The 14872-nt window shown below is 44.2% G+C and overlaps 1 protein-coding gene across 9 annotated transcripts in view; it reads right to left on the reverse strand.

Moving 5' to 3' along the window:
- TNIP1 (TNFAIP3 interacting protein 1) overlaps positions 1 to 14872 on the reverse strand; it is an 80419-nt gene that overhangs the window by 35462 nt on the left and 30085 nt on the right. For 4 of the 9 annotated variants that reach the window (XM_061617411.1, XM_061617412.1, XM_061617408.1 and 1 more), the window contains exons 2-5: positions 9984 to 10160; positions 8580 to 8702; positions 3526 to 3614; positions 988 to 1059 (exon numbers count right to left, since the gene is read on the reverse strand). In XM_061617411.1, the coding sequence (XP_061473395.1) occupies positions 988 to 1059; positions 3526 to 3614; positions 8580 to 8702; positions 9984 to 10122 (423 nt within the window). In that variant the 5' untranslated portion in view covers positions 10123 to 10160. The remainder of the gene's footprint in view (positions 1 to 987; positions 1060 to 3525; positions 3615 to 8579; positions 8703 to 9983; positions 10161 to 14872) is intronic. The other 5 variants (XM_061617409.1, XM_061617415.1, XM_061617416.1 and 2 more) reach the window with 3 other exon arrangements.

The following is a 14872-nucleotide window of genomic DNA, read 5'->3' on the forward strand; positions in this document are numbered from 1 at the left end:
GGAAATGCCTCTTGACAGCAGCACTTTTGCATTATTTTTCTCGCGTCATGGCCTGATAGTTTCCATCAGCTGGTTCTGGGAAAGGAGCCAAGAGAAGAAATCGTGTGGCACGTGCATGGTTTGTGTGGTTATGGGTGGCAGCATGCCACTGACAGGCACACTCAGCTGATGGCCCTAGAAAACCTCCTATTCAGGGGCAAACTACACACACTTGCAGTCAATCACAGAAATGGCAGATCACACACACACACAAAGTGCATTGAGTAGGGGGGTTGGACTCGATGGCCTTACAGACCCCTTCCCACTCTACTATTCTATGACTCTATGATTTTCTCCTGCATTAAGAATTGCCTAAATCCCTTTCCCAGCTGTGTTTTGCTTTATGGAGAAGAAAAAGGTAAAAAAAGTAATGGGCCTAAGGAAACTGAGGGAAGCAATTTTGAGAGGAGCAATGGCCTACAACGAAAGGACTAAGCACATCTTCCTCCTAACAAGGTCTCTGGCTCTGCAATACAGCAACCCACTGCTGCTTTCAGTTCAAACAACATGGGGTGAATGTGTGAATACTACTGTGACTAAACATTCTGTGTAGTTTGTTCCTCAACTGAAATTAAGCCTTAGTACATCTTTCTTTCTCCCTCTCCTTTTGACATTATCCCTACTATAAAAAAAATTAGACTGCAAGATACTCAGGGTGGGAGCATGACTTTGTTTCCTTTTTCTAACTTAAGTTACTCTGTGAAGTGCAATATAAAATAATTGTACTGATTGATAAAGCCTGCCAACCACTTTGGCTTTCTCCTCCCGGATAGTTCTGTACCTTCCTGTCGTCATTCCGAGCTATAAATTTAAAGAAGGCAATTGTGTGAAACATACATCATGACCACAAAAAAAAAGGTCACAAACAACTGCACTTCTAAAACAGTCCATAAAACATTTTTTCTTTTTTTGGATTTCAGCCTAAACCAACATTTTAGATTCACTTACAGATTTCCCGCTGTTCTCCTGGGAAGACCTCTTATCTTCAGCACCAACAATTTCAAACTCAGATGAGGACCCCTGTAGACATGTTTAAAAGAGAGAGAGTCATATCTAAATTCGAATGCGAGTAAAAGCGGGCTAAAAAGAGAGGGGGACTCGCCCTGTCTCCTTGGCCAGAGAAGGCGTGAGCGAGATGTCTCAGGGGGTGCGGGTGATCTGCACTGATGCCAGCGGCGGTGGCACCTCAACGCCCTCCTCCTCCGCACTGTCTTCTGCCTTTGGGCTGGACTCCAGGTTGCTGGATAGAGGCTACGTGGGCTCTTACTCAGCCATGCTGAAAGTGGCCGAAATGTTATTGCTGCATAAGATCTTCACAGTGGACAGGTCACAGTACATACACCTACTTCGAAATGATCTCCATGTATGACTTAGTTATGATTCTAATTTTCTACATCGTCTGTGTCTTCAGAATTACCAAATGCTGGCCTGCATCAACTGGCCACTTGCAGTCCTTTCTTGGGAGCTTCTGAACTGGCAGGATTCCCATGACTCCAGACTGCACCAGGGCCTTGGAAATGTGATGGACTCTGCAAACTGCATTTGTAGCTGGAGCGGATGCATGTGTGTTGGCTGAGCTGCTTGCCATGGTGATCCAATTTAGCTATCAGTTTGTAATATGATTTATTCTACATCAACAAAAATTGTTGATTTTTTTCTTATTTGAATGTATTGTTGGCTTTTGTAAACTTGCTTCTCTCTGCATCCCCAGCGCTTTGTATTTTGATATTTTGAATGTTTGTTGTGAGCCACTTAGGGCACAGCATGCTGTAGAAAGGTGGCATATAAATAAACTCAATCAATCAATTCCACTGGGCCTCAGCCAGGAGGAAAAAAAGAGCAAGGTTTAAATGATTAATTTGAGTCATTTGTACTTAACATGAGCTTTTAAACACACACACACGCACACACACATATATGCAGTGTGCAGGTTACCTAGGCTACGCACACACCATGCATTTAAAGCACACACCCCTTCCCAAAGGATTCTGGGAATTGTATTAGCACCTTTAACAAACTACCGTGCCCAGGATTCTTTGGAGGGGAGAATGTGCTTTGAGTGTTCTTTAAATGTATGGTGTGTAGTACACAGCCTTAGAAACTGAAGAAGAAAGTGGAGCCTATAACAAAATGTTGCTGTATGTCCTCACCTCCTAACAGGAGTGCTTCTGTTCCAATCAATCATGTCTTCCTCCAGGATAATATAAGCTATAAAGGGTTCAAGCAGGCCAGTACCCTCTCTCATTCACCAAGCCCCTGGGTCCCTGTTATTCTTTTTCAACCAATACTCAACATTCCTATCTCCTGGAGGCCAATCTAGTCTTCATTAGGCTGTTTTGAGGTTTTGGGGTTTTTTTAAAAAGATCTTTGGGGGGTAGTTCTGCAAATCTCAAGGGTCCCTAGAGCATGTTAGCATCTCTCTCATGTTTCTCAGTGACCCTGTTTGGGCTCCAATCCTATCAGCATGGGGCACTGAATTCAGAATTAGACAGTGTGACTGTGTCTTTCATTGGACTGAATAGCTGTTTTTAAATGTTGTTTATTTCTTTCATTTAAAAAGTCCAGGTGGGAAACAAGGAAGCATCTTATGCACCAAATTGGAGACCTGGCACAATCAGAATCTACCTAATAACGAAGTGGTTTTCTATGTTATAGAGTGGTTGTCTATGTTACAGAGTGGAATGGAACTACAGTTTTCTCAAATAATATTTAAAATTCAACAGTGATTTTAGGATCTAGGAGTACAAAATGCTGGGCTAAGAGACATCCCTTTATAAGAAGTGACATCTGACAAATCAGTTTGGGGGCAACTTATCAGACACCTAAACATGGCATGGACCACTCCCCATCCCTTCCCCCAGACTTAATTAAATGTAGCTTGGATCTGGAGATAAAGCAGTAGCCTTGAACCTCAGTGACTTTCACTAGGTGGCTTAGGACAAGGCACTCTTTCAGCCCCAGTTTGGCATTAGTAAAATGGAAACTATAATGCCCATCATTCAAAGTAGTAGTAGTAGTAGTAGTAGTAAGAGAGAGAGAGTACAATGCTCAAACTTATTTTATAAAAGTATTTAGATGCTGCCCTCTTGCAAAACATCAGGGTGATGTACAGCTACATACTACATACACCCATTTAAAAGCAATACAAAACAATCATTAAAATGACTGGCTACTAATCACCACACACACACAAAACAGCTGCATAGTCCTGTGGACACAAAAAAGTATTCCAGGGATGCCTGAAAGTCAAAAGTGAGGCACACTTGTGTAGTTCTTTTGAAGAAAAAAAATTATGATATCATTTTTGAACATTTAGGGTGTGTTTAGCATTCTAGAGGCCCATTTCAATGTATGCTTACTCAGAAATAAGTGCCATTGCATTCAATAGGGCTTACTCTTAGGTCCACTTAGTGGGGATTGCAGCTTTACTCATTTTTTCTTTTTATTTAACTTTGACAATTAAAACCCTCAAGTATGATGCCTTACACTGCAGGATGGCTCATGTGCAGGTTTTTTCATCTCCTTCTGATCTTCACCTGGAACCTCTGGGGAAGAGCTACGATCTGGGATTCCTCCTGTAAAAAGAAAGAGAAGCCAGTGAACATTTCTCATTGCAGAGCTCTGACTCTGCTGGCAGAAATAATAGCAGTGAAAAGATGAAAAAAGTGGGAAATGGGAAAAGAAAAGAGAGAGAAGGAAAATAGCTGTATAGGTAGTTGAGCAAGATGGAGAGCTCATATCCTGTATTAACAGGAAACAGGTTCAGAGGCAGAAGGATTGGTAGCAATCACCACCTCGTGGTAACCATTCATTGTAATTAACAGCCCCCCATCAGGCATGGCTAAAACAAATTCAGCATGGATGTAAAGAATTAAGGGGGGGGGGACATCAGGGAGTCTAAAAGGAACAGCACTTGCCTTTTCCTGTCTTGTATTAACCAGTCCCAAAGTCCCAACTCACTAAGTTAAAAAACACACACCAAGTCTTCCCCATGTCAAACTCTGTCTTCCCCATGCAAGAACAAGTAGCTGGTCTCTGGGGGCACAGAGCAGGCAATGTTTGGTGTGTGATGCAAACGTGTATAAATGGCCTTTGATCATCAGTGTCTGCTGGAATTTCCCTCCTTCCTCCTGGGCTCAGCATATCGTAATACTGAGAGATCAAAAATCACCCCCCAGCTTTTCCGGGGAGTACAGTCACATTTTTAAGAAGTGAATTTATTAAGACGCTTTTAAAACAGGTACACCAACCTTTGCCTGCCTGGTTGCCCTCCAGATGTTTTGGACTACAACAGCATGGCTGAGGCTGATGGGAGTTGTAGTCCAAAACATCCAGAAGGCACTAGGTTAATGAAGGCTGCTGCACACCATGTCGGAGTGATATTATATCCTGATGGTCATATTTTCTAAGGCCAAGAGAGGCTGCTCTCAGGGCTTTCACACATGCATCCATCAAGCCACAACTTGTATCTGTATCTTTAAAAGTTGTGCAGGGGGAAGGGAGAATTCCACCTTGTGGTTCTTCTCATTACAGTGTGGCAAGAACACCTGCACTTGGCTGACTTTCTCTTCTCCTAAAGATACAGGATCAGTCTCAGGCCATGGACCTGGCAACCCTACTGGGAACTGTTAAGGGTGCTGGAAATGTAATTTGTTAAAAGGGTGCTGGGAACTGTGTATCTGGGAGGTCAGCACCCTCAACAAACCACAGTTCAAGAGCCACACGAGATGAGGCAACAGAGACCTGGGATCAGATTACCCATCTGACTACAGTTTTGCTGCGGCTCATCTGCATGCACACATATGTGCACGTATTGATTAGCACCGAAGGCAAGAAAGAAACCAAGCTAAAAGGCTACCCTTCCCCCCAGATAGGCAACTTTCAGGGATAACTCAATTGATGACATTTGGTACTTCAGCGTAGATAGTGCTGTGCAAGATACACACACACAGTATATCTGTTGCAAATGGCACAGACAGGATTTCATAACAGCTTTTTCTCCACAGTACACAAAGACATGAGGTGCCAATCCTTCCCTATTTGCTGCTTCCATAGACACTGTAGGGGTGGGGTGTGGAAGTGGCCATTTTAATGCACCTGTACCACACCTGCATTTTATACTTGGAGGCCCCAACCCAAAGACAAAAGATGAATTGGCCAAGAGGATGGTTGAATAGCAACCACAGCCTGTATGCCTTTGCTTTAGATTAGGGACAACCAGCTGCTTTACCCTTGAGAGTCACCTCTACTCTTGGAGCAACAGTCCGAGAGCCAGAACTCTCAAATCCCTTTATAGACAGTCAGGCTTTATTAAAAAGTTGGTGTCAGCTAGTAGCAAGGGGTTCCCAGGCATAGCACACATGGGTTCATATGGTATGAGGTCACTAATGCAGGTGGGCTGGGGAATAAAAGTGCTTCCTGGTCGATACCCCAAGGAGGCAGATCAGCAGTAACCCTCTGCCATTCCAGAACGTGCATGATGGTAATACTATACCTTCTATGCCAGACGAACCTTATCTCATTTTTTGATCGGGTAATCTCCCTGGTAGACGGTGGGAATGCTGTGGACATATGTCAAAAGCTTTGCTGAAGTCAAGATGAAGTGCCTCATGATATTCTGATTAGCAAGCTAGCTAAATGCAGGCTGGATGGAAAAGCTATCAGGTGGATCCGCAGTTGGCTACAGAATCGTACTCAAAGAGTGCTTATCAATGGTTCCTTCTCAAACTGGGGGGAAGTAATGAGCGAGGTACCGCAGGGCTTGGTCCTGGGCCCAATGCTCTTCAACATTTTTATTACTGACTTGAATGAGGAGGTGCAGGGAATGCTTATCAGATTTGTAGATGATACAAAATTAGGAGGATAGCTAATACGCTGGAAGACAGAAACAACATTCAAGGTGATCTTGATAGGCCAGAGCATTGGCCAGAAAACAACAGAATGAAATTTAACAGGGATAAGTGCAAAGTTCTATACCTAGGAAAAAGAAACCAAATGCACAGCTATAAAATGGGGGCTACTTGGCTCAGCAATACTACATGCGAGAAGGATCTTGGAATTGTTGTTAATCACAAGCTGAATATGAGGCAGCAGTGCAATGTGGCTGCAAAAAAGGCAAATACTATTTTAGGCTGCATTAACAGAAGCATAGTTTCCAAATCGCGTGAAGTATTAGTTCCCCTCTATTTGGCACTGGTTAGGCCTCATCTTAAGTACTGCGTCCACATCTTGAATACTGCGTCCAGTTCTGGACACTGCACTTTAGAAAAGATGCAGACAAACTGGAATAGGTTCATACAGGGGACTGATGATCAGGGGACTGATGATCAGAGGATAGACTGAAAAACTGGGCATGTTTAGCTTTGAAAAGAGAAGACTTTGGGGACATACGATAGCACTCTTCAAGCACTTGAAAGGTTGTTACACAGCGGGGGCCAGGATCTCTTTCAATCATCCCAGAGCGCAGGGCACGGAATAATGGGCTCACGTTACAGGAAGCCAGATTTCAACTGAACATCAGGAAAAACTTCCTAATTGTTAGAGTGGTACAATAGTGGAACCAATTACCTAGGGAGGTGGTGAGCTCTCCAACTCTGGAGGCATTCAAGAGGCAGCTGGACAGCCAACTGTGGGGTATACTTTAAGCTGGATTCCTGCACTGAGCAGGGGGTTGGACTTGATGGCCTTATAGGCCCCTTCCACCTCTACTATTCTATGATTCTATAGGATAGGGCATTAAAATATCACGCCCAGGAGCTTTATCATGTCCCCAATATAGTCCACAATGCCTTTACCACACTGCACGCAAAAGTAATGATCCATCAGAACAAGGAAATGGTGCTCCAAGTAGGGCAAAGAGGATGGGTGATCTAGTGACGACTGCTGCTGTATGACTCAATGTCAGCTTGTCTTGCATTCCTTTTCAATAAGCAGTGCTGGCGTCAAACAGTGTGGGAAACAGGGATGTTTAGGCTGGCAGGATGAGGGAGGCGGCTGTTTTGGTACGTGATGAGGGTTTTGGAGGCCCAGCTGTGGCAGACAGAGAAAGGGCTTAGCAGAGGAAAGCTGGGAGGTGTAGTATTATGTATTGACTAGAGAAGGGACTGGCAATTGAAGGTCTGAAGTGTGCTAGCAAAATATTTTGGCAGTCAAGATGCAGAGGGTAGCACATTAGGGAAGAGGAGAGGGTATTTTTAGACACCAAGCACTGCCTCTCCTCCTGCTCTGCCATTAAAGCTAGTAATTTCTGGATTAATCTCACAGGTGTACCTCCTGGGTTATGTGGGGAATCTGACCATTCAACCCCTTTTGAGTTTGGTGCCTTTGCTGTAAGGTAAGTTTTAATACGCAGCCTGATTCACTGCTTCTTTTCCTTACGAGTGAAGCTCTAGGCAAAAATGGGTTTCGAACGCACTTTGATAAGGCCACTGGGGGCTAGACAGAGTTACTCTGAAGGGCTGATCCAGCCTGTCGGCTGACAGTTACCCGCTCTTGCTTTAGAAAAATCTCAGGAGGGAAGACCAACTGCGTGACAATGGTCACATCTGGAAGGCACTTCCAGGGGACAGCATTTTTGTCGCATACCCTATAACCAAGCCCCCAGAGTCCATTTTCAAAGACACACTCTGCTCCTAACTGTTAAGTTGCTTGAACTGATTTTAATACAGTATTTTTATATTGCTGCAACCTGCCCTAGGATCTTATGGTGAAGGGTGGGTAAGAAATACCATAAATCATCCTCTTCACACAGGTCTTACATTTTCCAAGAAACCTTGAAAATAAGGCAAAATGGCAGTGGCCAAAAAAATAATAAAAATTCAGGATTCTTCTGATTGCATTTATATACCTGTTCAACTTCAATTCTTTTAACAGTCATGGGTAGCGAATTAAAGAGAGAGATGTTGCAATATTACATTGGTTTAGGCCGGTAAAGCACAGCAAGCTGCATATAACAGGCTGGCTGTCCATCACTGTCTCCTCTGACTGTGACCGGTAGCAACTCTGCAGGGTCTCAGGCAGAGGTTTTTTCTGCTACTTGACCCTTTTACACTGGAGAGGAATCTGGGATCATCTGCATGCAAATCATATGCTCTACCACCAAGCAGCAGTCCCCACCCCTGATTCTCTATCCCGGGCTGGGGTTGGGGTGGTAGAAGATTTATTCATTTGATTTGTATCCCACTCTTCCTCCCGAAGGAGCACAGTCTGGCTGGGGCTGATGGGAGTTGTAATCCCAAACACCCGGAGTGCATGAGATTGGGGATGGCTGACCTAAGCTTATGCAAGCTTTCCCATGCCGGGGGTTCTTCATACATGACACAGTAGGAACGGCAGATATATTTTCAGAAAGGGCTTTTGACCTTTACTGGTATGTCCATGCCAGGCAGCCAACAGCTTCACTGGAGGCTGATTCTCTCCAGTTTGTCATTCCCTCAAATGCAACCCTCCCCCTCCCCCTGGAAAGAAAAGGAAAAAAATCCTGGTCTGCCCAAGAGTGCGTGCTGCGATGAGCTTAACAGTTGGTCCTTTTATGCTCATACCTGCTATTTCAGCAAGTTTGTCGAGAGGGGAGGTGGACCTTAACATTTCGTTGTCCTTCACTAGGTCCTCCACCTTCTGACGCAACCTGGAGGCTTCTAACTGAGACTCTTCCAAGAGCTCCCCTGGCAAAACAGCAAGGCAGGATTTAACACTCCCTTGTATTTACACGCTCTCTCTTTCCAGCAGCACATCCAGTGTAGTTATCACACCTATAAGCAGCTTGCAATCCTAGGTGTACTCCACTGCATGTCCATTCAGTTGTTTCCTTCGTACACGGTACTTCTCCTACACAGAGAAAATATCTGGGCAGGGGGCAGAGGGGAACTGTACACCACTGTGCATGAAGTATAACAGCCAAATAAACTTTGTCATGGATTAGGCAGCCGACACAAGTCTGGGGATGATCTCGATGGTAAGAAAAAGTGTCACGTACAAAGCCATCTCAGTTGAATAGCAACGTTTTGTCTTCTATGCAAGCGGGTGAGCACCTCAGTCACACACATGCATAGCTCAAATTTAATGCCAGTATTTTTAGGCTTGCTGAGATATGCATCACTATCAAGATTTCAATTTTTAGAAAACCAGACACACAGAATTAAGTTCCAAATCATGAAAAGCTTTAGAATAAAAAGCAATTAGTGCTTCACATGTATTGGTGTAAGCTTTTGGAGGCACCAAGGATTCACCCTTAGGTCAGACGATACAAATTAATTAAAAAGACTTTATTAGAAGTAAAGAAATTCCTAATACATGCTCCAACTGTAAACGCTCCAACCCTAAACTCTATGTGTCTAAATCATAAACAGCACAGAAGCTCATCTCTGGAATGAAATACCGCAGAGTAGGAATTAAGATAGTCAGAAATGTTTTTTAGCCTTTTAAAAGGGTTATGTTCTCAGACTGCAAATAGGTTAATCATGTGACATTACTACATCCGGGACCAGAGTAAAATGTAACACTTCCTATGTTCAGCACTGCCAAAATGCTCTTATCTCGACAGCTTCCACTGGCTGCCACAGTATTTTAAAAGGTTCGTACCTCACACACAGCCCTTGTATGAGCAGTGTCAGTACATCAGCACCAGGGACATATCTGGACAATGTGCCGGTGCAAGGCAAGGTCTTTTTAGTAACAGCAGTGACAGGGAGCATCACCTCAGCCTTTAATGCTCCAGCAAATGCTTAGATTAGAATTAGCCTCCCATGCACAGTCACACCCGCCACTAGTGAAGTAGCTCGTTCCCAAAGGAAGCTCACTCGTTATTACAACTGCCTCGATGGTGCCACAGAGGTTTAGTGTTAATGATGAACAAAGTTGCTTTTTAAAAATGTTTCTCATATGCTCTGGCATTTGTAAAACAACAATGAACCATTTGCACTGTTCAGCCTCCATCTCATCCTCACCGTTACCTAGAGACTTAATTCCCTGCATTTTCTCCTTCAGCCTGGTATTTTCCTCCACCAGCCGTTCAAAGGCAGCAGACGCTTCCTCTTTCGTCCCCCCGCCAGGGTCATAGATACGATAAGGCCCCTTGCCTTCCATGGCTGCAGCTTAATAATCCAGTTTCCAGATAGCTGTGCCTGAAATGACAGATCAGGAGGTTAGCATTCCAGGAGAAAATCCCTTAAACAATGCTGGAACAACTAAAGGCACTTAACAGAAGAGAGATAATAGTGCTCATCTGCGCCTGGGACTTCAGGGATTTTCCAGTTAGAATTGCCTTGGTCAATTCACAGTGATCTGGAATAAGACTCCATTATTTTCTAATCTTAGGTGAAGAGATCAAGAGCAGACAGTGCAATTGTATGTTCCCTTCTTTGGTGCCAGTTCCCCAGCCCTTCTCCTAATAGCCCTTAACCAGACTTAACGGCTTTATCTGAATCAACTTTTAGGGCTTACTAAGATAACCATCGTAACCAAGACTTTAAATTGGCTAGAACACCCTGGTTAAAAGGGAATCCATTCAACCTTAACCACTGATCAATGCTTTGCATGTATTTAACCATTAACCATGCTTATGGTCATCAGAGAAAATCTGTGGTTACACTACACACTCTCATACTAGGGAAGAAAGGGACTGAAGGGAGACATTTGTGATTCTGCAATCACCCTTGATCTTTTAACAGCAGCTAACCATGGTTAAGATATTAAGAGCATTCCAGTGTAGGCTGGTGCATGAGGGTGCACTGGGCACGGCACCATCGGCCTCATTCTGCCTCAGCCAGCCCTCACCTGCCTGCCTTCTTACATGCATCTAGTCCAGAGGGGGCACTGCCTGTCAGCTTCCTCTTCCTTGGTCTCCGTAGAATTGCCATTATAGAACTCAGCAGGGAGGATGATGGGGAGAACACTATGATTAGTTGGCTAATTACTGTTGGGCTCCCTCCCTGTTTCACAGGGTACTAGCCACCCCTGGAACATTCTGTAACTACCAGAAACACATTGCAATATAATCCTTGTGATATTCTGCTGCAAGTCTGGCCTTTAAGCATTGTTCTTTAAAATGGCATCACAGGAGTGCCGTGCTTCACTGCTTAGCTTGAAGAGCACAAAACAGGGAGCACGCCCCCTTGAAGTAGCCCCACTTTTGAAAATGTTCAGGTGAAAGAGCATAAAAGTGTTTGTGGAGGAGGGTATGCATCTCCGTCACCAGAGCAGCACTCCATTTTTTGCAGCAACAAGACTGCCACAGCATAGTCAAAAAAGAAAGAAAAAAGCCCGGATGTACATTTTAAACAAGTTTTTATACTGCTCTTAATCAAAAGAGATTCCAGGGCAAGGTACAGTGTGTGTGTGTGTACTGCCGTCCAGTCGATTCCGACTTATGGCGACCCTATGAATAGGGTTTTCATGAGGCTGAGAGGCAGTGACTGGCCCAAGGTCACCCAGTGCGCTTCATGGCTATGTGGGGATTCAAACCCCGGTCTCCCAGGTCATAGTCCAACACCTTAACCGCTACACACCACACTGGTACAGTACACAATCATAAATTAATTAGAAGCAAATACAGTAAAACATTTGACAGCCATAATAGAAAGCAGCAGATAAAAACTACAAAGCAAACGGAGGGAGCATACATTAAATGCCTGGGTAAACACAAATGCTTTAACCTGGTACTGAAAAAATAGGCACCGGGTGTACCTTGTAGGGGAAGGCATTCCAGATCCTTCTCCTTTCTTGTTACAGAGCTCACTTATAATAAGAGGAGCACTTGAAGTAAAGCCTCTGTGGAAGATCTTAACATAGAGACAGGCTGATATGGGGAAGAAGCACTCCTTTAGGAATTTGGACTGTAAGCTGTTTAGGGCTTTAAAGGTATGTACCAGAACCTTGCATTGAGTCCAGAAACAAACAGGCAACCAATGCACTTCATTCAAGATTGGACTAATGTAAACAAGTCTCACTGTACTAGTTAAATTCTGGCAGTCGAATTCTGCGCTAACTGAACTCCTGAGTCATCTTCAAGGGAAGCCCCAAGTATAATGCATTACAGTTATTAAACTAGGAGGTTACCAGAGCATGGAGCACTGGGGCCAGACTATCCCTGTTGAGAAATGGCATAGCTGGTGAAAGGTAGTCCGTACCAGCAAAGTCGTCTGGGCTTCCAGTGGCTAAGGTGAATCTAGGAGCACACCCAAACTGTGAACCTTCTCTTTCAGAGTGAATGCAGTCCCATCTCAAACCGGTTGAAACCTATTTCGCTAACCCCAAGAACCACCTACCCACAGTGTCTCAGTCTTGTCAAGATTCAGCTTCTGTTTACCGGTCCTCATCCAGCCCACTACTGAATCCAGGCACTAGTTCAGCGCCTGCATAACCTCACCTGACTCAGATGCCAAAGAGTAGTTGAGCTGGGTGTCATCAGCATATAGATGATATTTCACTTCAAATCCTCAAATCGACCTCACCCAGTGGTTTCACAAAGACATTGACATGGAAGATTACATGGAATCTTGCAGGACTTCATAACACAAATGCCAGAGGGTCAAGCATAAATCCCAGAATGCCACATTCTAGGAACAGCATTGCAGGTAGGAGCAGAAGCACCGTATTACTGTGGTACCTATATCAACCCACAGAGCCAATCCAGCATGATATCATGGTTGATAGTATAAAATGCCAGTGAGAGGTCAAGGAGAACCAATAGGGTTGTACTCTCTTATCTTTCTCCTGACAGGTCACCCATCTGATTGCAAACAATCCACATTGCTCTCTGTAGGATGCATGCTTGAATGTGCATTCAAAAGTAAATGGGGCAAGATAACTGGTTTGCTCTCATTGGCATTGCCATATAGCCAAATCTAATTTGCTTTGTGACATCACCAGTCACTACCAGATCCCTGACTGAATGAGATCATGCAGCTAAGGAAGCGGTGGCATATCACTAGAACAAAGGCAGCACACAAGCATAGGAACCAAACACACACATGCACCATAGAAAGGGGGAAGGTACATTTCTTCATGGTGCTTTTCACAGTCTTCAAGATCAAACTTTCAATCTGAAAGTAGTCATGGGCAATAATTCTCCACAGCTCTACCCAACTTTCTGGACTTCACAAGAGGTGTCATGACAAGCCCTATCAGTTTTATTAAACTTGAACCATAGCAAGGGGTCACAACTTGTATGCTCAAAGGGAGGTTCAAAAAAAAATCAGAAAAACAGGCCATGAACATTTCAAAATATGATTATAGGTATTGTTGTATTTTTTTTAAAAAAAGGCTAGATACTTTGGCTGAGGGATCCTTGTTCTAGGCTCAGAAGCCCCCAAGAGTCACATCAAGACATCCATCCATCTATTGTCACAGCACTATTCATGTTTCGGAGGCTTTTTCTTTTTTTGGCTCTTCCAGGGGCTGGAGTTCTATGAAAACCAGGGAGGACACAGAGGGTTGTATCCAATGTAGCACTAAATGCAAGGATTTCTGCATGTGCAACTGAACTTTCCCTCCCTCTCCCCCCCCAATGTTCTAGGGAGTTCTACAGTTTACTGTGGGTCCTGCTCCTCTTGCTCCTCTTCCACCTCCGAGAAGATCCCCAGGTTCAAGGTCTAGGTAGGGCTGAATCCTGACAGACAAGTGCTTCTGCTGCTGCTACCATCAGTAAATTTTGTCCCCTGGATTCTGTGCCCCCTGAAATGCTCCATGGGCATTGAGACAAGTTAAATATTGTCAAAAAGAAGTACACTCCCCTTCGTTGGTGTGTTTTTTTTTAGCAGAAGCTGGATAGCCACCTATCAGGGATGCTATTATAACAGATAAAGAAGTCCCTTTCATCTTTGTGATTCTATGAAATCTCTTCTACAGAGATGATTAAGATTCACTCATGAATAGGGAATTCAGAATGCACAATTTTAAGCAGTGTAGCTGCCGAGGCATATTTTGAACGGTTGATGAGATTCTGTAGGACAATTATATTTTCCCTCAGCGTCTTTGACCCAATGAATAAGGAACTTCCTGGTTTTTAAATCAGAGGACAGGGTTAGTGCCGTCCCTGAATACAGAACCTAGCAGGAAGAGTAGCCCTTTAAACCATGTGCCATCGGGAGGGGGAATCAGGTGGCTATCCTCCATTGGATAACTAGGGTGTTGCAAGTCTTTAACTGCTTTTATCTGTAAAACATTTGAGAGTACAGAGATGCAAGAACAACATAAGTAGGGCCCTGCTAGGTTAGACCCAAGGCCCATCAAGTCAAGACTCATCTAGTCCACCTGGACTAGATGGGCCTTGGGTCTAACCCTGCAGGGCCCTTTTTATGTTGTTCCTCTATCTATGTACACTTCCCCATAGTGGTCAGTGAGGCTCCTTTGGGAAGTCCACAGGCAAGACATGAAGGCAATGGTTCTCTCCTGTTGTTGTCCCGAAGCAACTGGTATTCAGTGCATTCTACCTCCCATCCTTGAGGTAAGATATTGCCATCATTACTAGTAGCCACTGATTGCCTTAACCACGATGAATTTCTCCAATCCTCTTTTAAAGCTGTCAAAGCTGACAGCAAAAGAAACTGGTTCAAGTAAGACGGCATTTGTCCTCCTAACTTGCAGAAGACAGATTTAGAATACTGTGATTATCCCTGGTCATTCATATGCATGCACACATGCTTACAGGGGGGCTTGCAGGGCTTTTCCTGGAAATACATTATTTAAGGATGGAGCTAGTTTACTTATGGGGAGAGAGAGCAAGAAAAAAGAGACTGCTATGAGCCAGTGTGGCGTAGTGGTTAGAGTGTTGGCCTACGACCTGGGAGACTAGGGTTTGATTCCCCACACAGCCATGAAGCTCACTGGGTGACCT

This window comes from Rhineura floridana, chromosome 3 (assembly GCF_030035675.1).
Source record: "Rhineura floridana isolate rRhiFlo1 chromosome 3, rRhiFlo1.hap2, whole genome shotgun sequence".
In the NCBI taxonomy this organism is placed as follows: Eukaryota; Metazoa; Chordata; class Lepidosauria; order Squamata; family Rhineuridae; genus Rhineura; species Rhineura floridana.